Consider the following 22,794-nt stretch of genomic DNA (forward strand, 5'->3'; position numbering starts at 1 on the left):
AGTGAGCTGTGATCATGCCACTGCACTCCAGCCTGGAAGACAGGGCAAGACTATCTCTTAAAAATATATAAATAAAAAATATATTATATATATACAAATATATATAATATATGTAATACATATACATTACAGGACCCAATATTATGAGTAATATATATTTTCACACACAATATATAACATATATTACTTTGATAGTAACATATCACTATCAAAGTAAATATATTTCTAATATATATCAAAGTAGTATATAGTATAATACACAATATATTAATAGTAATACTAATATATTCATAATATATACATATAATATATATACATATGTGTATATATAGAGAGAGTATCACACAGGCTGGAGTGCAGTGGTGCTATCTCTGCTCACTGCAACCTCCGCCTCCTGGGTTCAAGCGAGTCTCCTGCCTCAGCCTCCCGAGTAGCTGGGATTAGAGGTGCGTGCCACCACCCCTGGCTTTTTGTATTTTTAGTACAGACGGGGTTTCACCATGTTGGCCAGGCTGGTCTTGAACTCCTGACCTCAAGTGATCTGCCCACCTCAGCCTCCCAAAGTGCTGGGATTACATGCATGAGCCACCAAGCCCGGTCATATATATATTTGTGTAGATTTGGTAACAGAGATTCCTTTTAGAAAAGCACTAGGAGAAGGGGAAGATAACTGATTTTCCATTATTGTTATTCCTCATACCTATGCAGGATTCCTTCCAGGACCCCACTTCCCCCAGGTAGCAACATCCTTAGATGCTGAAGCCTCTCATGTAAAACAGCACAGTGTACTTTATTTTTTTGAGAGGGAGTCTTGCTCTGTTACCCAGGCTGGAGTGCAGTAGTGCAATCTCGGCTCACTGCAACATCTGCCTCCCAAGTTGAAGCAATTCTCCTGCCTCAGCCTGCCGAATAGCTTGGATTACAGGGGCATGCCACCGTGCCCGGCTAATTTTTGTAGTTTTAGTAGAGACAGGGTTTTACTATGTTGCCCAGGCTGGTTGCAAACTCCTGAACTCAAGCAGTCTGCCCGCCTTGGGCTTCCAAAGTGCTGGGATTACAGGCATGAGCCACTGTGCCCAGCCAGCTGTGAATTTTGACATGCTGAATTCCATAAAACCTCAACAGAACCACTGGAAATTTCTGTAGAATTGATCTCTTCTGACCTGCAACAAGTGGAATATCAGAGAAATGCAACTTGGCCAATCTAAAGACTCCTTCCATATTATTAATCTAACACAACACTTTAGAAAGGTATTTTATTTTTTAGGAAAAGAGCCACAGTTATCTTAAATGTGAAAAACCACATCCAATAAACCAATAGAAGTTTCAGGAACAAGGGAACATCTTATTGTCACGCATTCACAGTGAAACCCATTTTAATGCAGGTCTAGAGCCAACTGCAGTCCTGTCCAATCCCCTAGGTACAAGGGCCTGGCTCCTCTTCCTGTGTACTGCCCGACTTCCTCATCTCACTAGGTCCAGACAAAAGCAGATGTCCACTGTCTTCCTCACATGTTGTGATCGTGGTTTAGAGGTAGGCACAGTGCCGCTCCAGCAGCGAGGGGTTCGCGTTACTTAGGAACAGCAGCTCTTTTTTCCCTTCTTCTGTAGGAGCTAAAATGGAGACAAACATAGGTAAGTGGCAGTTTCCTGCTGCACTGTGTTCCCCAGGAAATGGTGTAGTCAGAGGCTACTATATCCAAATTACGTTCTGAGGTAATTATCATCTCCCAAGAAATCTTACTTCTAGACCCTTACCCCAACAAGCTACTCTTCTTTTGTATGCATTATTTCCTTTTCTGTGTCTACTCCTCCAATCCACCATGGAGCTCTCCTTCCACTCCAAGAGTGTCTTCTGGACGTCAGGATTTTGTCACATCTCCCAACTCTTAGAAATCTGTCCATTGTGTGTCCCAACTTAACATGCTGCAGTTAGTCTTACACTCTTCACTGTACTCCTTTAATAAGCTATTCCAATTAGTACTTTTTTTTTTTTTTCGCTTTTTTCAATAGAAATAGGGTCTCACTGTATAAACCAGGCTGGTCTCAAACTGCCGACGTCAAGTGATCCTCCCACCTTGGCCTACCAAAGTGCAGATTACAGGCGTGAGCCACTGCACCAGGCCTCCAATTACTATTAACTTTCTATTATCTAGTGATAGAACAGCCTTAGCTTTTCTTCTATATCCCCTCTCATATTCAAAGGTGAGGTCAAGGGCAAATAAATGAACAGCTGGAATGCTTTCAGTCAGAGTAGATGAAATATGGTGCTGAAGTTAATTTCTGTACATCTACTAGGACAGGTGTGGCAAAGATTTACTTAGGTGCTGGAGTAGCCCTCGTGCAGTATGAATTATTCTGTGGGTGTCCCAGAATGAATCTCTCAAGTGAAGTCTGTTGAATGAATAAATTCATTAAGGAGAATGTGGCAGGAACCCAATTACCTGGAAACTCTGCCCAGTGGATGGAGTTGGTTTTGCTCCCTTCTTTATCATGAAACATTTGGGATAAAATCTCTTTTGTAAATTAAACCATAACAACCTTCCACCCACCTTTCTGTACCATTTATCAGCCAGAAAGAAGTCAAGATAAAGGATAAAGTACAAATTAAGGCTGTTGTTGATGGAAGAAGAGATCAAGGCTCTGATTGAGTGGGATTCTACTGTGATCACAAAGCCCTGATAGGAAAAAACTAAATGATGGACCTTTCTCATGTTGAAGCCAATTGTTTTCCAAATAATACTGAATACAACTTTCAAATTCCTTTGGGTTATAGTTGGAAACCAGGATGGGAATAAAGGGATCCAGGGCATCAAATCCTTCCTGGGGAAGAAAAAGGATCAGGAAACATATTAGTTAAGGGACAAGGCACCAGACAAACTACTTAAGCACTTTGAAGGCAAAGTCTTTGTTTTTCTTCTATGTAACTCTACTTCTCATTCTCTGGCAACATTGCCTGATACAGGATTCCACATATGGTGTCTGGCTACTCGTGCTCTACGCAGCTACAGATACTATATATATATATATATATATATATATTTTTTTTTTTTTTTGAGACGGACTCTCGCTCTGTCGCCTAGGCTGGAGTGCAGTGGCGCGATCTCGGCTCACTGCAAGCTCCGCCTCCCGGGTTCACACCATTCTCCTGCCTCAACCTCCCAAGTAGCTGGGATTACAGGCGCCCGCTGCCACGCCCGGCTAATTTTTTTTTTTTTTTTTTGCATTTTTAGTAGAGACGGGGTTTCACCATGTTAGCCAGGATGGTCTCAATCTCTTGACCTTGTGATCCACCTGCCTCGGCCTCCCAAAGTGCTAGGATTACAGGCATAAGCCACCATGCCCGGCCTGAAGCGAGCAGTTCAAGACCACCCTAGGCAAAAACATAGTTAAGACCCTGCCTCTAAAAAAAAAAAAAAAAAAAAAAAAGAAAGACAACATTCAGCGTGGTTGGGTATGGTGGCATGTACTCAAGGCTACAGTGAGTTATGATGGTGCTACTGCACTACAACCTGGGTGACAGAGTGAGACCCTGTCTCCAAAAACATAATGATCGGGACATGTTAAAAGGATATAGAAGCAAGTTTGAAGGAGCTTTTTTTTTTGCTGTTGTGACAGGGCCTCACTCTGTCGCCCAGGATGGCGTGCACTGGCAAAATCAGGGCTGACTACAACCTTGACCTCCCGGGCTCAAGCGATCCTCCCACCTCAGTCTTCAGAGTAGCTGTGACTACATGTGAATGCCACCATGCCCAGCTAATTTAAAAACTTTTTTTGTAGAGGTGGGGTCTCACTTTGTTGCCCAGGCTGGTCTCAAACTCCTGAGCTCAAGGGATCCTTCTGCCTTGGCCTCCCAAAGTGCTGGGATTACAGCTGTGAGCCACCATGCTCACAGGAAGGAATTTTTTTTTTTTTCTTGAGACGGAGTCTTGCTTTGTGGCTCAGGCTAGAGTGCAGTGGCGCAATCTTGGTTCACTGCAACCTCCGCCTCCTGGGTTCAAGCGATTCTTCTGCCTCAGCCTCCCAAGTAACTGAGACTACACGCACGTACCACCACGCCTGGCTAATTTTTTGTATTTTTAGTAGAGATGGGGTTTCACCATGTTAGCCAGGATGGTCTTGATCTCCTGACCTCGTTATCCACCTGCCTCGGCCTCCCAAAGTGCTGGGATTACAGGCATGAGCCACTGCACCCGGCCAGAGACATGACAACTTAATGTGACACATTATCTGGGATTTATTTTTCTATAAAAGATACCGGGATAACTGGCTACATCAGAATTAATTCCACTAATTAGGTATAAGTATGACATCAATGTCAATTTTCTGACTTTGATAATTATGCTCAGGGTATATATTAAAGTATCTTTGTTTATATGAATGAGACATTATTTGGAGACAAAGAAGCGTTAAGACCAGGCACTGTGGCTCACGCCTATAATCCTAGCACTTTGGGAGGCTGAGGTGGGCGGATCACTTGAGGTCAGGAGTTTGAAACCAGCCTGGCCAACATGGTGAAACCTCATCTCTACTAAAAAAAAAAAAATTTAGCTGGGCGTGGTGGTGGACACCTGTAATCCCAGCTACTTAGGAGGCTGAGAAAGGAGAATCACTTGAACCCAGTAGGTGGAGGTTGCGGTGAGCCGAGATTGCGCCATCGCACTCAAGCCTGGGTGACAGAGCAAGTCTCCGCCTCAAAAAAAAAAAAAGCAAAGAAACTCTGGAGAAAGACAGACGGCTAAAGCAATTATGATCAAGTTAATATTTTAGGAATCCAGGAGAAGGGCATAAAGGAATATGATTTTTCTCTAAGTCTGAAATTATGTCAAAATAAATAGATTAATAAATACTTTTCTTTAGACAGGATAACAATCTAAGACAAATTTTCGTTAGACTTGACCTTTCCCAGCAACTCCTGGGGCAGATAGGCTTTCCGGGGCTTAAAGAGAGACCCAGTCTGGCTCAAAGTCGACACAATGGCACCACCATGCTGAAAGAAACAAGAAATGGCTGAACTGGAAAAAGTTGAAAAGGATAGAAAACTGCAATTTAATCATCTGTAAATGTTTTTTTCTTTCTTGGGCATACAGTGTTACAAAAGTATGGTCTAGCACAGTTAAATGGCAACTAAATTGGTTATTCCAGCTGTGGCTCTGACAGTAAACTGCTGCCTGATTTTAATTTACCATGACATATGTGTGGGTCTCAAACTCTTTTCCAAAGACCGTAAGGAAATACAAAAACACTTTAAATGTCTACAAGCAAAATAAAATTAGGCCAATATTTAAATAAAATGGTTGTGAATAAACTTACTCCAGTTAAGTGGAAAGATTATAAACCATATACATAGATTTTAATTCAGACCTTATTTCTAACTTGGTACAGATACAGGAATTAAATAAGACATAATAACTTACTGTCCATAAAATTAGAGATGGTAAAGTACTAGCAATGAAATAGGAGAACATGTTTAAAATGAAAATACATTTCTTTCTGAAATGTGTGAGGTATCATATACACTTACCCAATCATTTTTCATCATTTTCCTCAAGTTGTGAATAAGTGCTAATTCCTCTGGGGCAATCTGCATATTGGACAGAAAGAGATAAGAGATCATCACGTGCCTTTCCCAGATGTCCTCCTGAAATAACTGACAATTTTTTGTGTTTTTTTTTGTTTTTCTTGACAGAGTCTTGCTCTGTCGCCCAGGCTGGAGTGCAGTGGCGTGATCTCGGCTTACTTGCAACCTCCGCCTCCTGGGTTCAAGCAATTCTCCTGCCTCAGCCTCCTGAGTAGCTGGGACTACAGGCAGATGCCATCAGCACCTAATTTTTTGTATTTTTAGTAGAGACAGGGTTTCACCATGTTAGCCAGGATGGTCTCGAACTTCTGACCTTGTGATCCGCCCACCTCGGCCTCCCAAAGTGCTGGGATTACAAGCATGAGCCACCGCGCCTGGCGACAACAATTTTTTTAAAACCCTCAACTAAGACATAATTGTATACCTGAAGGTACTCCCTCTGGGATAAGCCACATAGCCTTTGGCCTCAGAACTGCCATGCTTCTGGAGATTAACAACAGTCACCGAGAAAAACACCCACTACCCCAAACCAGCCCCATTTTGATGCTTCTGATCTCCTCTGCTTAGACCATCTAGCCTCATTTTGAAAAAAGAATCAAAAGATAAAAAATTAAGAAAGAAAGAAAACATAGCTTCTGCTGTCATTCTCTTTCCACAATATACTCCCTTAGTTTTCAATGAATAGTGGAACTCTTGGCATTACCTTCTCCTCTGTTTCCATTTTACTGTTTATCTTTTTTTTTTTTTTTTTTTTTTTTTTGAGACAGAGTCTCATTCTGTTGCCCAGCCTGGAATGCAGTGATACCATCTCCACTCATTGCAGCCTCTGCCTCTTGGGCTCAAGCCATCCTCCCATCTCAGCCTTCCAAGGAGCTCGAGCTACATACAGGTGCAAACCACCATGCCCAGCTAATTTTTTGTGTTTTTTGTAGAGACAGGGTTTCACTGTGCTGCCCAGGCTGATCTCAAACTCCAAACTCCTGGACTCAAGCAAACCACCCATCTCGGCCTCCTAAAAGTGCTGGGATTACAGGCATCAGCCACCACAGGCCTTGCTGTTTATCTTCATATATATATATACACGCATATATGAATATGAATATATGTGTGTATATGCACATATGAACATATGCGTATACATATATGAATATGTGTATGTGCAGATATACATGTGAATATGTGCATATATACGCAAACACATATGTGCACATACATATGTATATGTGCATATACACATATATATATGAATATGTGTGTGTGTGTATATATGGAGTTTTTTTGACACGGAGTTTTGCTCGTTGCCCAGGCTGGAGTGCAGTGGCGCAATCGGCTCCCGGGTTCAAGCGATTCTCCTGCCTCAGCCTCCTGAGTAGGTGGGATTACAGGCATGCACCACCATGCCCAGCCAGTTTTTGTATTTTTAGTAGAGACAGGGTTTCACCATGTTGGTCAAGCTGGTCTCAAACTCCGACCTCAGGTGATTCGGCCGCCTCAGTCTCCCCAAGTGCTGGGATTACAGGCATGAGCCACTGCGCCCAGCCATATATATATTTTTTAAGAGACAGGATCTCACTCTGTCACCCAGGTTGGTGTGCAGTGTTGCAATCATGCCACATTACAACCCTGAACTCCAGGGCTCAAGTGATCCTCTGGCCTCAGCTTTCCAGTAGCGGTGACTACAGGTGTGTGCCACCATGCCTGGCTACTGGCTAATTCCTTATTTTTTTAGAGGCAGGGGCCTTGCTATAGTGCCCATCCTAGTCTTGAACTCCTGGCCTCAAGCGATCCTCCCACCTCAGCATCCTGAGCCACTGGGATTACAGGCGTGAGCCACTGCACCCAGCTGTTTACTGTTTATCTTACTTTAAATATTCCTAGGGCAAGAAAACATATTGTATGGTCTACAAGGCTAAGACCCAGCCTCCATACTGATGGAACCAGAAATCAGAGAAAGAATATCGATAGAGACACCCAGTTTTCCTACCGGGCTTTTATCTTCTCTTTTCAGGGTGGTTCTTCCCCAAAGAGCATTGATTCCATCCACGGCCACCAGGAGGTGAAAAATACCCAAAGAACTTTGCCTCTTTAGCTCTTTCAGCACAATTCCAACTGCATCTGTGGCATTCCTCACCCGCGTGATGCCCTATTGGGAGAGACAGTGGATTGTAGTGCTACCGGAGGCCTTCTCTTGTTATTGCATGTTACACATTCAGTGTCTTTTCTTATACCTGTTCAACCACTTCTCCCAGAGGACTGCCTTTCTCAGTGCTTTCTCTCTTATTCCAGACATACTTCTCTTGAACTTTTATCTAAAAGCAAGCAAAGAAAATAAAAACCAAAAAAAGGCTACTTGGCCTAAGGGTGAAACCATCGCTTGAAAAGGTTGGAGGCTAAGGTTAATAGGAGTTCATTTTAATCTATTGTTCAGGTTCTGTAAGAGACCTCAACGTAGAAGTGAAGGCTTTCGTTTTTTTTTTGTTTTTTTTTTTTGAGACAGAGTTTCGCTCTGTAACCCAGGCTGGAGTGCAGTGGTGCGATCTCAGCTCACTGCAACATCCACTTCCCAGGTTCAAGCGATTCTCCTGCCTCAGCCTCCTGAGTAGCTGGGATTTCAGGTGTGTGCCAACATGCCTGGCTAATTTTTGTATTTTTAGTAGAGACGGGGTTTCACCATGTTGGCCAGGCTGGTCTAGATTCCTGACCTCAGGTGATCTGCCCACCTCGGCCTCCCAAAATGCTAGGATTACATGTCTGAGCCACCACGCCTGACCTCTTTTTTCTGTTTTTTGAGACCATATCTCACTTTGTCACCCAGGCTGGAGTGCAGTGGCGCTATCTCGGCTCACTACAACCTCTGATTCTCAGGTTCAAGAGATTCCCCTGCCTCAGCCTCCTGAATAGATGGGCCTACAGGCGTGCACCACCACGCCCAGCTAATTTTTGTATTTTTAGTAGAGATGGGATTTCATCATGTTGGCCAGGCTCATCTCGAACTCCTGCCTCGGCCTCCCAAAGTGCTGGGATTATAGATATGAGCCACCGTACCTGACCAAAGTGAATGCTTTCTAATCCATTTCTGCTTGGAGTCTTGAAAAAACATACATAAGGGATTCTGATGAAAATGTCCAGAATGGCATCTGCATTTTTAACAAGCCCTTAGGTGACTCTGCTTTATACCCAGAGTTGAAGGCCCCTGGTCTAGACAGGGTATCCAGGAATCACCAGGGTAAAGAAGAATTTTTCCAATACATTTCTGGTTCCCTAAAAAGATCTTATCTGGAGAAAATCATGTAGTTGGAAATGTGCTTGCCAGGGATTGGAGGCTGTACCTTGACAAGTCAATGAATCAACTGAATTTCACTTTGCTACCCACAAAATGGGAACAACTTACTGTTGCCTATTTATTTCACATGAATAAATGAGTTTCAAGTTATGAGTCCACTGTGAGCAAAACTTACAAAAAGAAATTAAAACTGATACAGATATTTCAACTCCAGTATCAGTTCTCCATAGTCTATTGGTACTCAGGGCACAAAGAATCCATATAAGGACTACCAAGCACTCAACTTCTGAGAGTCTAGTCACCTGGTTCAAGAAGCGCTCATTTGTAGTTTTGAAATTCTTCAGCCAGGTTGAAGCCTCTAAAGGTTGATCAAAGCGCTGTTTGTTGTAGTTGGACTGCAGAAGATCCTGACAATTTTTCACCCAAAGATGAGCTTTAAAAAAAAGAGGCAGAAGAAAACAAGCCACGCAGAAACTGTATTCAACTCGAAATATTCCAGCCTCTTTTAAGTTATGGGAAATGACTTTAGTTTCTCATATATATTTCTTTTCTTTGTTTTTTTTTTTTTTTGAGACGGAGTCTCGCTCTGCCGCCCAGGCTGGAGTGCAGTGGCCGGATCTCAGCTCACTGCAAGCTCCGCCTCCCGGGTTTACGCCATTCTCCTGCCTCAGCCTCCCGAGTAGCTGGGACTACAGGCGCCCGCCACCTCGCCTGGCTAGTTTTTTGTATTTTTTAGTAGAGACGGGGTTTCACCGTGTTAGCCAGGATGGTCTCGATCTCCTGACCTCGTGATCCACCCGTCTCGGCCTCCCAAAGTGCTGGGATTACAGGCTTGAGCCACCGCGCCCGGCTCTTTTCTTTGTTTTTTGAGACAGCCTCTTGCTCTGTCACCCAGGCTAGAAGGCAGGATGTGATCACAGCTCACTGTAACCTTGAACTCCCAGGCTCAGGCGATCCTCCTGCCTCAGCCTCTCAAAGTCTGGTGCACCACTATGCCTGGCCTTGTCAGGTCCAGCTTAGACTAAACATTATCATTAGAATCAATATATAAATCATACCAAGTGAATTAAATGCCACTTCTGCTTACCGGCAGGTTTGAAAGGTAAGTTAGAAAATGTGGATGTTACTATGCAAGCAGGGTTGTTTAAAAAAGAAAATGTGGATGCACACAACATTGAACACAAAAGAGATAAATGCAAGTTTTGACAATCCACACTGACGACTCTAGAATGCTGATAAATAGTAAAAGGCTCTCTGGGTACTCAGGATTGTTAACTGATGGCAAAACAAAAACAAAAACAAAAAAACAACAACAAAAAACTCCATGGCGACCTCTAAGGCAGGAGTTTATGCTCATGGGTATTAAATATCAAAAGAAGGACTGCTTAGCATCAAAGGCTTCAGGAAGCTTTTACTCCAATTTCCTTTTGTCACATTGACTTCACCTTGTAACCTGCTTGGCACTAATATCACGAAGAAATCATGATGGATGAGCTCAGACTACTCTGGAGCAAAGGCTTTTTTTTTTTTTTTTTTTTTTTTTGAGACAGGGTCTTGCTTTGTTGCCCACGCTAGAGTGTAGTGGTGTGATCACAGCTCACTGCAGCCTCCTCCTGGGCTCTGAGCAATATTCCGACCTCAGCCTCCCAAAGTGCTGTGATTATGGGTGTCAGCCATTGTGACTGGCAAAGCCTTTTCCTTTAGCTAGGAAAGTTAAAGCTGAGGCCGGGTGCAGTGGCTCACGCCTGTAATCCCAGCACTTTGGGAGGCTGAGGCAGGTGGATCACCTGAGGTCAGGAGTTCAAGACCAGCCCGGCCAACATGGTGAAACCCTGTCTCTATAAAACTACAAAAACTAGCTGGGCGTGGTGGTGTGGAGGGCACCTGTAATCCCAGCTACTTGGGAGGCTGAGGCAGGAGAATCTCTTGAGCCTGGGAGGCAGAAGTTGCAGTGACCTGAGATTGCACCACTGCACTCCAGACTGGCCAACAAGAGTGAAACTCCATCTCAAAAAAAAAAAAAAGAAAAGAAAAGAAAAAAGAAAATACAGTAACAGGATAACTAAACCTAACAGACAGAAGAAACAACGGGAAGTTCTCACCGTCTGGAATATGTAGTATCAGCCAGTCCTGTTTTGCACAGAAATGAATAACATGGCAGAGACTGAGGGTTTTTCCTGTTCCCTTCTCTCCATCTAAAGTATATGTTGTTAAAGAAAACATGACTAGAAGGATCATTTGTACTGTGAACAGTAGTTACGCTTTGTTTTGTTTTTTTTTTTTCAGACAGGGTCTCACTCTGTCTCCCAGGCTGGAGTGAAGTGGCTTGATATCAGCTCACAGCAACCTCCACTTCCCGGGTTCAAGCGATTCTCCTGCCTCAGCTTCCCAAGTAGCTGGGATTACAGGTGCATGCTACCACACCTGGCTAATTTTTTGCATTTTTAGTAAATGCGGGGTTTCGCTATGTTGGCCAGGCAGGTCTTGAACTCCTGACTTCAGGTGATACGCCTGCTTCGGCTTCCCAAACTCCTGGGATTACAGGTGTGAGCCACAGTGCCTGGCCTCCATAGTACTTTTTTTCATTTCTTCTTTTCCCTTATTTGAGGGGAGAAAGCATTGGTTTATGAGGGTCCAAGCAGGCAGGAAAGGATACACAGAAGATATCGTACAGCCGGATAAGCAAAATTGGTGTTTTTCAGGTAATGCAGAAGTTCTAGGGCTGGTTTCCTTACCATCAGGCAAGCTTCACTGAGTGTCTTCACCTGATAAAATAGGAAAGAAGGAAGGAGTGGGTGGGGTGTGGAATTTCTAGCCAGTTCTTGATATACATACTCTGCCAAAAGTGGCAACCAAGACCATCAAATTGCATGCCTCTAATTTATTCGGTTAGGAGAAGCTGGGTTGGTACTGAGTTTGAAAATCTATCCATATAACTTAGCTAAAAACTGAAATACAGGCCGGGCGCGGTGGCTCACGCCTGTAATCCCAGCACTTTGGGAGGCCGAGGCGGGCGGATCACAAGGTCAGGAGATCGAGACCACGGTGAAACCCCGTCTCTACTAAAAATACAAAAAATTAGCCGGGCGCGGTGGCAGGCGCCTGTAGTCCCAGCTACTCAGGAGGCTGAGGCAGGAGAATGGCGTAAACCCAGGAGGCGGAGCTTGCAGTGAGACGAGATCGCGCCACTGCACTCCAGCCTGGGCGACAGAGGGAGACTCCGTCTCAAAAAAAAAAAAAAAAAAAAAAAAAAAAAAAAAAAAAACTGAAATACATTATTCCGCACTAAGTAACGTGATAGTCAGCTTTTGATTATTCCTGTTACTGAAGCATATATTCTATTGCAGCTAAAATCTACAAATAATTGATATGTCTCATGACAAAATTATGTATACCACTTAGGGCCACTGTAAATATGGAAAGCATATAGAAAAATGCTTAAAATTTCTGACACAAGTTAATAATTCAATAAACATTAACTTTTTTTTTTTTTTTTGAGATGGAGTTTCACTCTTGTTGCTCAGGCTGGAATGCAATGGCACGATCTCGGCTCACCACAACCTCTGCCTCCCGGTTCAAGTGATTCTCCCACCTCAGCCTACCGAGTAGCTGGGATTACAGGCATGCACCACCACGCCTGGCTATTTTGTATTTTTAGTACAGATGGAGTTTCTCAATATTGGTCAGGCTGGTCTCAAACTCCCGACCTCAGGTGATCCCCCCGCCTCGGCCTCCCTAAGTGCAGGGATTACAGGCGTGAGCCAGTGCGCCCGGCCTAAAATTTATTTATTTATTTATTTTTTTTTGAGACGGAGTCTCGCTCTGTCACCCAGACTGGAGTGCAGTGGCGCGATCTCGGCTCACTGCAAGCTCCACCTCCCGGGTTCACGCCATTCTCCTGCCTCAGCCTCCGGAGTAGCTGGGACTACAGGCGCCCGCCACCACGCCCGGCTAATTTCTTTTTGTATTTTTAGTAGAGACGGGGTTTCACCGTGTTAGCCAGGATGGTCTCGATCTCCTGACCTCGTGATCCGCCCGCCTCGGCCTCCCAAAGTGCTGGGATTACAGGCTTGAGCCACCGCGCCCGGCCCTAAAATTTATTTTTAGTTAATTTTTTTTTTGAGACGGAGTCTCGCTCTGTCACCCAGGCTAGAGTGCGGTGGCGTGATCTTGGCTCACTGCAACCTCTGCCTCCTGGGTTCAAGCAATTCTCCCGCCTCAGCCTCCTCAGTAGCTGGGATTACAGGTGCCGCAACCACGCCAGGCTGATTTTTGTAATTTTAGTAGAGACAGGGTTTCACCATGTTGGTCAGGCTGGTCTCGAACTCCTGACCTCATGATCCGCCCACCTAGGTCTCCCAAGGTGCTGGGATTATAGGCATGAGCCACCGTGCCTGGCCTAAAATTTATTTTTATTACTTTAACCATTTACTTTTTTCTCTAGAACTAAATACATGGCAGCTCAGGAGCAGGTGTGACCAGCTGCCCCCACAACTCTAAGGCCATCCATACCTCACACCCCCAGCATACTAACCTTTCAGAGTTTATGTGTTCATTCCCCTTTTGCTACCAGAATACTTTGGCAGGAAATTTGGGAAGCACTAATGTGTGTGAAACTGATTTGCAAAGAAAATATTAAAATATGTCTACTAATAAGAATAAATATCTAACAAATACTATTTGTAAGTATAACTAAAATAGTGTTAATTTTTTTATTTTTTTTGAGACAGAGTCTCGCTCTGTCGCACAGACTGGAGTGCAGTGACACGATCTCAGCTCACTGCAAGCTCTGCCTCCCGGGGTCAAGCGTTTTTCCTGCTTCAGTCTCACAAGTAGCTGTGACTACAGGCGTGCACCACCATGCCCAGCTAATTTTTGTATTTTTAGTAGAGACGGAGTTTCACCATGTTTGGCCAGGCTTGTCTTGAACTCCTGGCCTTAAGTAATCTGCTCACCTCGACTTCCCAAAGTGCTGGGATTACAGGCGTGAGCCACTGTACCCAGCCAGTGTTGATATTTTTAAAAGAAATCCTAACAAAACAATTGAATTGGTGTAGGATTTGACAGGCGATTCCAAACTTAATGGAAGGTTCAATGTTCAAAAAAACACGATACAGGTATTAAAACAAATGTCAGCTGGGCGTGGTGGCTCACGCCTGTAATCCCAGCACTTTGGGAGGCCAAGGCAAGTGGATCACTTGAGGTTAGTAGTTGGAGAGCAGCCTGGCCAATATGGCAAATCCCCATCTCTACTAAAAATATAAAAATTAGCCAGGCGTGGTGGCGAGCACCTGTAATCCCAGCTCCTTGGGAGGCTGAGGTAGGAGAATCACTTGAACTCAGGAGGCGGAGGTTGCAGTGAGCTGAGATCACATCACTGCATTCCAGCCTGGGTGACAAAAGTGAAACTCTGTTTAAAAAAAAAAAAAAAAAAAAAAGGCACATCAGGGCTGGGAGCTGTGGCTCACACCTGTAATCCCAGCACTTTGAGATACCAAGACAGGAGGATCAGTTGAGCCCAGGAGGTCAGAGATGTAGAGTACGCTATGGTCACGCCACTGTACTCCAGCCTGGTTGTCAGAGTGAGACAACCAGGCTCTGTAATTAAAATAATAAAATAAAAGTCAGCTACTCTAGGCACACTGTCCGTCAGTTAGGTCTGCTCCAAAAGAAGCAGTATTAAAAAAGAAATGTCATATTAGGCAGTATGACAATGCTAATATCCACAATAATGGTGAGGAAGTGGGCCTTCACGTAAATGAAAATTATGAAAAGAATGCTTAAGTTCTTCCAGAGCATTGTTGGTTAACCCAGTCTGAAAACAACTTCAAATAGTTAATTAAAGACAGTACCTCACAACCCTGAAGCTAAATCAATTTTGTACTTGAATGTCTTGAACAGTTTAAAGTGCCACTGCAGATGCTTTCTTCTGGTTGTGTCCCATTTCCAATCTTAACAACAACAACAAAAATTTTTTTTAATTAAAATTGTTTTTTGGAGACAGGGTCTCACTCTGTTGCCCAAGTTGGAGTGCTGTGGCACTATCGTAGCTCACTGCAGCCTGAACTCCGGGGCTCAAGCCATCCTCCTGCCTCAGCCTCCTAAGGAGCTACCTCAAGGAGCTACCACACACGACTAAATATTTTTTTTTTTTTTTGAGTGAGCAACAGCAAGAATTTATTGTGAAGAGGAAAAGAACAAAGCTTCCACAGTGTGGAAGGGGACCCCAGCAGGTTGCCCGTGTTTTTCTTTCTAAAGATACAGTCTCATTATATTGCCCAGCTGGTCTTAAACTCCTGCACTCAAACGATCGTCCCACCTTCACCTCCCAAAGTGCTGAGACTACAGGCATAAACTACCTTGCCTGGCCTGTTATACCTTACTTTGCTTGAGATAAGGTCTCGCTCTGTTACCCAGGCTGGGGTACAGTGGTGCAATCACAGCTTACTGATCACCTCCTGAGCTCAAGTGATCCTCCAACCTCAGCCACCCGAGGAGCTGTGACTACAGGTGTGCACCATGTCCGGCTAATTTTTTATTTTTAATTTTTGTAGAGACAGGTCTCCCTATGTTGCCCAGACTGGTCTCGAACTCCTGGGCTCAAGTGATCCCTCCACTTTGGCCTCCCAAAGTGCAGCTGGGATTACAGGCATGAGCCATAGCGCCCGACCTGTTATGCCCTTATTATTCATCTAATTTCCTGAAATAAACCACACTAAAGAAATAAGATCCTCTGGCTCGCACGCTAAAACTCACCTGCACAGGCAAGCTTGATAACATTTTCACAAAATACATGGGAGAATAAAAACCAACGCATCTAATCAAAATATCACTTCTATTTAGCTCCGGAGTATATTATGATTTTGCTTTTGTGCAGCATATTAACTATTTTCATGATATTTTGCCAAGGCAAATTTTAAGTTCATTTAAAACAATTATTTGATGCTGAAATTACTGGAATCTTCTTGGGCTATACAAGAAGGAAAACATCAATACTGTTTAAACATGAGCTTAAAGTAATTGTACTAGTCACAAAAGGTAATCAACAGTTGAATTTCTGTTTTTCAGATTAAATTTCATCTTTTATAATTTTCTTCTCATTTAGCCCAACCCCTTTGCTAGCAGCAGCTTGTATTCTGGGCTCCCCCCAGTACCATTCCCTGTCTTGAGCACCTGCATCACAAAGCGAGGAGGAAGGCCATGGGGAAATACAGTCTTCAAATCCTGGGGGGAGATGTTGTAGTGCTGACCCTCGTGCTGATCCCCATGCTTGGCCTAGGAAATAAGAGTGCAAACAGGTATAATGGTGACAAAGTGACCAAGACTTTCTTTTTGTCTTCTTATCTGTGTATGTGTGTGTGTGTGTGTATATATATATATATATATATATATATACTTTTTTTTTTTTTTTTTGAGATGGAGTCTCGCTCTGTCTCCCAGGCTGGAGTGCAGTGGCTGGATCTCAGCTCACTGCAAGCTCTGCCTCCCAGGTTCAAGCAATTCTCCTGCCTCAGCCTCCCAAGTAGCTGGAACTACAGGCGCCCACCACCACGCCCGGCTAATTGTTTGTATTTTTAGTAAAGACTAGGTTTCACCGTGTTAGCCAGGATGGTCTCGATCTCCTGACCTCGTGATCCACCCGCCTGGGCCTCCCAAAGTGATGGGATTACAGGCATGAGCCACCGCGCCCAGCTTAAAATTTTTTTTTTTTTTTTTTTTTTTTTTTGAGACGGAGTCTTGCTCTGTCACCGAGACTGGAGTGCAGTGGCCGGATCTCGGCTCACTGCAAGCTCCGCCTCCCGGGTTTACGCCATTCTCCTGCCTCAGCCTCCCGAGTAGCTGGGACTACAGGCACCCGCCACCTCGCCCGGCTAGTTTTTTGTATTTTTTTACTAGAGACGGGGTTTCACCGGGTTAGCCAGGATGGTCTCGATCTCCTGACCTCGTGATCCGCCCGTCTCGGCCTCCCAAAGTGCTGGGATTACAGGCTTGAGCCACCGCACCCGGCCTAAAATTTTTTTTTTAAGATGGAGTTTTACCTTTGTCACCCAGGCAGGAGTGCAAAGGCGCGATCTTAGCTCACTGCAACCTCCGCTTCCCAGGTACACGCAATTCTCCTGCCTCAGCCTCCCAGTAGCTGGCATTACAGACATGTGCCACCACACCCGGCTAATTTTTATATTTTTAGTAGAGACGGGGTCACCACGTTGGCCAGGCTGGTCTTAAACTCCTGACCTCAGGTGATCTGCCTGCCTCAGCCTCCCAAAATGCTGCGATTACAGGGTGAGCCACCTTGCCCAGTCTTGTCTTCTTTTTTTTTTTTTTTGAGATGGAGTCTTGCTCTGTCACCCAGGCTGGAGTGCAATGGTGTGATCTAGGCTCACTGCAACCTCCGCCTCCCAGGTTCAACCGATTCTCCTGCCTCAGCCTCCCGAGCAGCTGGGACTACAGGCACGCGCCACCACGCCCAGCTAATTTTTGTATTTTTAGGAGAGATGGGGTTTCACCATGTTGACCAGAATGGTCTCAATCTCTTGACCTCATGATCCACTCACCTTGACCTCCCAAAGTGCTGGGATTACAGGTGTGAGATACAGTGCCTAGCCCAGCCTTGTCTTCTTATCTGTGACCAAGACTTTGAAAATTGGATAAGGCCTGCTATTCACTCATGTCTTTATGTATTCTTTTTTTTTTTTTTTTTTGAGATGCAGTTTCACCCTTGTTGCCCAGGCTAAAGTGCAATGGTGCAATCGTGGCTCACCACAACCTCCACCTCCCAGGTTCAAGCAATTCTACTGCCTCAGCCTCCCAAGTAGCTAGGATCACAGGCATGTGCCATCACACCTGGCTAATTTTGTATTTTTAGTAAAGACAGGGTTTCTCCATGTTGGACAGGCTGGTCTTCAAGTGATCTGCCTGCCTTGGCTTCCCGAAGTGCTGGGATTACAGGTGTGAGCCACTGCACCCGGCCTTTATGTCTTGTTTTTTCTTTTTTTTTTTTTGAGACAAGATCTTGCTCGGTTTACCAGGATGGAGTATGGTGGTGCAATCACGGCTCACTGAGACCTCCAATTCCCAGGCTCAAGAGATCCTCCTGCCTCAGCCTCACGAGTAGCTGGGACCACAGGTGTGCACCACTATACCTGGCTAACTTCTTGACTTTTTTGGTAGAGATGAGGTCTTGCTATGTTGCCCAGGTTGGTCTTGAACTCCTGAACTCCAGTGATCCTCCCGCTTTAGCCTCTCAGTGTTGGGATTACAGGCGTGAGCCACTGTGCCCTGGACCACTCATCTCTTAAAGCTGGAAAAGATATCTCCCATTGTTTTGAGAAAGCCTGTTGCCCAGACTGGAGTGCAGTGGCCTGATCTCAGCTGACTGTAGCCTTGACCTCTTCGGCTCAAGTGATCCTTGTACCTAAACCTCTCCAGTAGCTGGGACTACAGGCGCATGCCACTATGCACTGCTAATTGAAAAACTTTTGGCCGAGTGCGGTGGCTCATGCCTGTCATCCCAGCACTATGGGAGGCCAAGGTCGGTGGATCATGAGGTCAGGAGTTCAAGACCAGCCTGGCCAAGAGGGTGAACGCTCGTCTCTACAAAAAATACAAATAATTAGCCAGGCATGGTGGCAGGTGCCTGTAATTCCAGCTACTCGGGAGGCTGAGGCACAGAACTGCTTGAACCCAGGAGGTGGAGGATGCAGTGAGCCATGATCATGCCACCGTACTCCAGCCTGGGCGACAGAGCAAGGCTCCGTCTAAAAAAAAGAAAAAAAAGAAAAAGAAAAAAAAAATTTTTTTTGGTTGGGTGCAGTGCCTCACGTCTGTAATCCCAGCACTTTAGGAAGCTGAGGTGGGTGGATTGCCTGAGGTCAGGAGTTTAAGACAAGCCTGGCCAACATGGTGAAACCCAATCTGTACTAAAAATACAAAACTTAGCCAGGCGTGTGATGGGTGCCTGTAATCAGTTACTTGGGAGGCTGAGACAGGAAAATCACTTAAACCCGGGAGGTGGAGGCTGCAGTGAGACGAGACCGCGCCATTGCACTCCAGCCTGGGCAAGAAGAGTAAAACTCTGTCTCAAAAAAAAAAAAAAATTGTTTAGAGTTAGGGTCTTGCCATGTTGCCTAGGCTAGTCTAGAACTCCTAAGCTCAAGTGATCCTCCCGCCTAGGCCTCCCAAAGTGCAGGGATTGCAGGCATAAGCTACTGTGCCCATCCTCATTTATCTTAGCCAAGAATGCTGATTGCTGTCCCCAAACCCAGTATGTATATAAAAGTGGTGGCCCAAATAATGAAGCCAATTGCTCATCAAAGTAAACCATAGATGTAGGGGTAGCAAAGACAATTCTTGCCATCTGGATTCTTCTGTGCTGTGTATAGAGATGCCCCAGTCATGTGACAAGATCATCTGCATGCTGCTGTTTCCATAGAAACCCCAGAGGAACTGGCAGATAAAAGGACTACAATTACAGAGAAAGCTGAAAGACACTTCAGTGGCTTGATTCATTTATTCTACTTCATTTTGTGTTTGTCAAAATAGGTGAAAGGTATATATATATTGGGATTACAGGCATGAGCCACCTCACCCAGCCATATATATATACTTTTTAAGACAGAGTCTTGCTCTCCTGCCCAGGCTGGAGTGCAGTGGCGCAATCTTGGCTCACTGCAACTTCTGTCTCCTCGGTTCAAGCGATTCTCCTGCCTCAGCCTCCTAAGTAGCTGGGATTACAGGTGCCCGCCACCACAGCCAGCTAATTTTAGTATTTTTAGTAGAGACAGGCTTTCGCCATGTTGGCCAGGCTGGTCTAGAACTGACCTCAAGTGATCCTCCTGCCTCGGCCTCCCAAAGTGCTAGGATGATAGTCATGAGCCACCCCGCATGGCCAAAGGCTAGAGATATATTTAAAACACACCCTGCTGAGATCATGTTTTGAGTAATGGGTGATTCTTTTTTTCCTTCCACACAGACTGTATTAAGATGGGAAGACTCAGAGGGTAGGGGCAGGGAAGGAAACTACTGGTTCTTCACATTACAGCACAGACCACAAATTAATTTCATTTATGAGAGGCAGCAACAAAAAGAAATCAATATCCAGTCTAATGGGGAACTGGACTAGAAAATGCAACACTAGATACTGCTGGAATCCTGGCTTCTGCAGACAAAATTCATTTTAAATGCTGCTCTTCTCATAACAAATCAAGTTAGTTCCCTCTCCAGACCCTAGGAAATCCACTTACAAAACTGCAAAATAGCACCAGATTGGTTATTAGAAAAACTGGGTTCTGAACCTACCCTGGTAGAAAATTGTGGGCAAGTAGTTTAATTTCTTTAGTATTCTCCATACCAGAGGTTGTTAAGTTATGGCTGGACACCTGCTTTGTAAACAGAGTTTTACTGGTACATGTTTACACCCATTTGTTTATGGCAGAGTTGAGTACTTGTGACAGATCATCCCAGTCCATCGGCCTAAAATATTCACTACATAGTCCTTTAAGAAAAGGTCTGTCACCCAACACATAATATAAGCAATAATAATTGGTAAACTTACCCTGTAAGAAATTAAACTTAGTAAGTATTGAGTATTCGACAACTCTATGCTCAGCAAAATCCATGAAACTAGGTGAATTCACTAGTCGGGATTACATGGGAACAGATATGGATGGAGCTGGCCAGTGTATGTTACCACAGTATCAGACAGGGACAGGGAGAATCTGGGTTCCAGAGTGCTATCTCAGGTGCAGTATCTGAGTAAATGCAAATCTACTAAGCTTCTTGCAGTTTCAGTTTTCCTATGCAAAATGAGGATAGGAACACAAATCATAAGCCCTGAGAAACCCCATATACACATTAGTAACTTACCGGGTCATTCTCAATGGTGCGGGAAATAGCTCTGGGACTCTCAACTGGAACCTGGTTATCTAGGTGAGCAGCAATGCTTTGGCTTGCCTGGGTCCCCATGTGTAAAAAACACCTAGGGTCCAACTGTAAGAGAAATCATTTCAGTGTCATGGGGTTATCAAACTTTTTTTTTTTTTTTTTTTTTTTTGAGACAGAGTTTCGCTCTTGTTGCCCAAGCTGGAGTGCAATGGAGTGTAGTGATCCTGGCTCACTACAACCTCCGCCTCCCGGGTTCAAGTGATTCTCCCGCCTCAGTCTCCTGAGTAACTGGGATTACAGGCACGTGCCACCACACCCAGCTAATTTTTTGTATTTTTAGTAGAAACAAGATTTCACCATGTTGGCCAGACTGATCTTGAACTCCTGAACTCAGGTGATCTGCCTGCCTCTGCCTCCCAAAATGCTGGGATTACAGGCTTGAGTCACCACACCTGGCCAAACAAACTTTTTATGCTCGCTATAACACTGAGAAGGTGAGCCATGTCTGCAACAGGGATGTCACTAACATACATTTTTCTTCTATGTAAAAAAGATCCCTGTTATTATTTAAAATTCACTAAGTCCAATGACATTGTTCATATTCTATATCTGTTCCAGTCTATGTATTGCCTTATCAGGGGTCTGTCCTATATGGAAACAAACAATTCTGTCAGAGATTATTCAGGAGCATACACAGCATAACCATTAGCAAACTTGAAGCAGGAAAGCTCTTTTAATGCACTTGCCCAGTGATGAATGGTTGCCAAAACTGTGTAATTCTCATTCTCTGTCAGTCACCTCAGTTATCAGGGGATCAGTGCAATGCTCCTCACTATGTGACAGCTATAATTACATGCCCTGTAACAATTTTCCTGCTAATTGTGCCCTGGAATAAAGAATCTTTCATTAGAGACATGTAATAAGGGAGTATGTCAGATACATAGCTAAGTGAAAGCAAACTGCTCTATAGGTAACTCAGTGAACTGTACACTGAAACCTCTGAACCAACAGAGAGGGGAAGAGGGGGGATTTCAGGAGACAAATTTAACAAAATGGTAAGTGAAAAACTCCAAAACTGAGCTTAAGGATAACAAGCCTTATGTAGAAAGTGAAAAGATGTGTTATGAGGAAAAGATTAGGGAATGCAGCCAGGAGAAGCAAGAGAACAGAAATATAATGGATAGTGTAATAAGGGAGTTGCTTAATAAATAGGTTATCATATGAAAGCTGTCTGTATTTTATAGTCTCACCAAGCAGCTTCTCACCCTCTTTTTTTTTTTTTTTTTTTTTTTTGAGGCGGAGTCTTGCTCTGCCGCCCAGGCTGGAGTGCAGTGGCCGGATCTCAGCTCACTGCAAGCTCCGCCTCCCGGGTTCACGCCATTCTCCGGCCTCAGCCTCCTGAGTAGCTGGGACTACAGGCGCCCGCCACCTCGCCCGGCTAGTTTTTTGTATTTTTAGTAGAGACGGGGTTTCACCGTGTTAGCCAGGATGGTCTCGATCTCCTGACCTCGTGATCCGCCCGTCTCGGCCTCCCAAAGTGCTGGGATTACAGGCTTGAGCCACCGCGCCCGGCCTCTCACCCTCTTTTTTTAAAGACAGGGTCTTGCTCTGTCACCCAGGCTGGAGTACAGTGGCACAATCACGGCACACTGTAGTCTCAAACTCCCAGGCCCAAGCCATGCTCGCATCTCAGGCTCCCAAGTAGCTGGGACTACAGGCGCATGCCACCATGCCCAGCTAATTTTTAATTTTTTTAATTTTTGGAAGACAGGGTCTTGCTATGTTGCCCAGGCTGCTCTCCAACTCCTGCGCTCAAGTGATCCTCCTGCCTCGGCCTCCCAAAGTGCTGGGATTACAGGCGTGAGCCACCATGCCCAGCCTACCAAGCAGTTTTTTGAGTGCAGAAAATATAAGTTATCTCTGTACCATCCCTCCTCACACTTACACCCATTTTATGACATGATCCTAAACTCCATACATAAATTCTGTGTCTAACATTCCCACTGCACAGGTTGAGAGAGAGTATTGTACACATCACTTTTTTTTT

At 44.6% G+C, this 22,794-nt stretch overlaps 1 protein-coding gene across 40 annotated transcripts in view; it reads right to left on the reverse strand.

Moving 5' to 3' along the window:
* Positions 1 to 1,242: 1,242 nt before the first annotated feature.
* The window catches only part of DAP3 (death associated protein 3), a 192,457-nt gene continuing 170,905 nt past the window's right edge, over positions 1,243 to 22,794 (reverse strand). For 14 of the 40 annotated variants that reach the window (XM_077943971.1, XM_015111590.3, XM_015111576.3 and 11 more), the window contains 11 exons: positions 20,730 to 20,852; positions 16,038 to 16,139; positions 11,521 to 11,629; positions 10,967 to 11,059; positions 9,167 to 9,297; positions 7,810 to 7,890; positions 7,566 to 7,724; positions 5,525 to 5,584; positions 4,901 to 4,990; positions 2,706 to 2,823; positions 1,243 to 1,614 (listed from right to left, as the gene is read on the reverse strand). In XM_077943971.1, the coding sequence (XP_077800097.1) occupies positions 1,529 to 1,614; positions 2,706 to 2,823; positions 4,901 to 4,990; positions 5,525 to 5,584; positions 7,566 to 7,724; positions 7,810 to 7,890; positions 9,167 to 9,297; positions 10,967 to 11,059; positions 11,521 to 11,629; positions 16,038 to 16,139; positions 20,730 to 20,852 (1,152 nt within the window). In that variant the 3' untranslated portion in view covers positions 1,243 to 1,528. Of the gene's footprint in view, positions 1,615 to 1,758; positions 2,824 to 4,900; positions 4,991 to 5,524; positions 5,585 to 7,565; positions 7,725 to 7,809; positions 7,891 to 9,166; positions 9,298 to 10,966; positions 11,060 to 11,520; positions 11,630 to 16,037; positions 16,140 to 20,729; positions 20,853 to 22,794 lie in introns of all 40 variants that reach the window. The other 26 variants (XR_013397362.1, XR_013397380.1, XR_013397392.1 and 23 more) reach the window with 5 other exon arrangements.

Source organism: Macaca mulatta, chromosome 1 (assembly GCF_049350105.2).
Source record: "Macaca mulatta isolate MMU2019108-1 chromosome 1, T2T-MMU8v2.0, whole genome shotgun sequence".
Taxonomy (NCBI): domain Eukaryota; kingdom Metazoa; phylum Chordata; class Mammalia; order Primates; family Cercopithecidae; genus Macaca; species Macaca mulatta.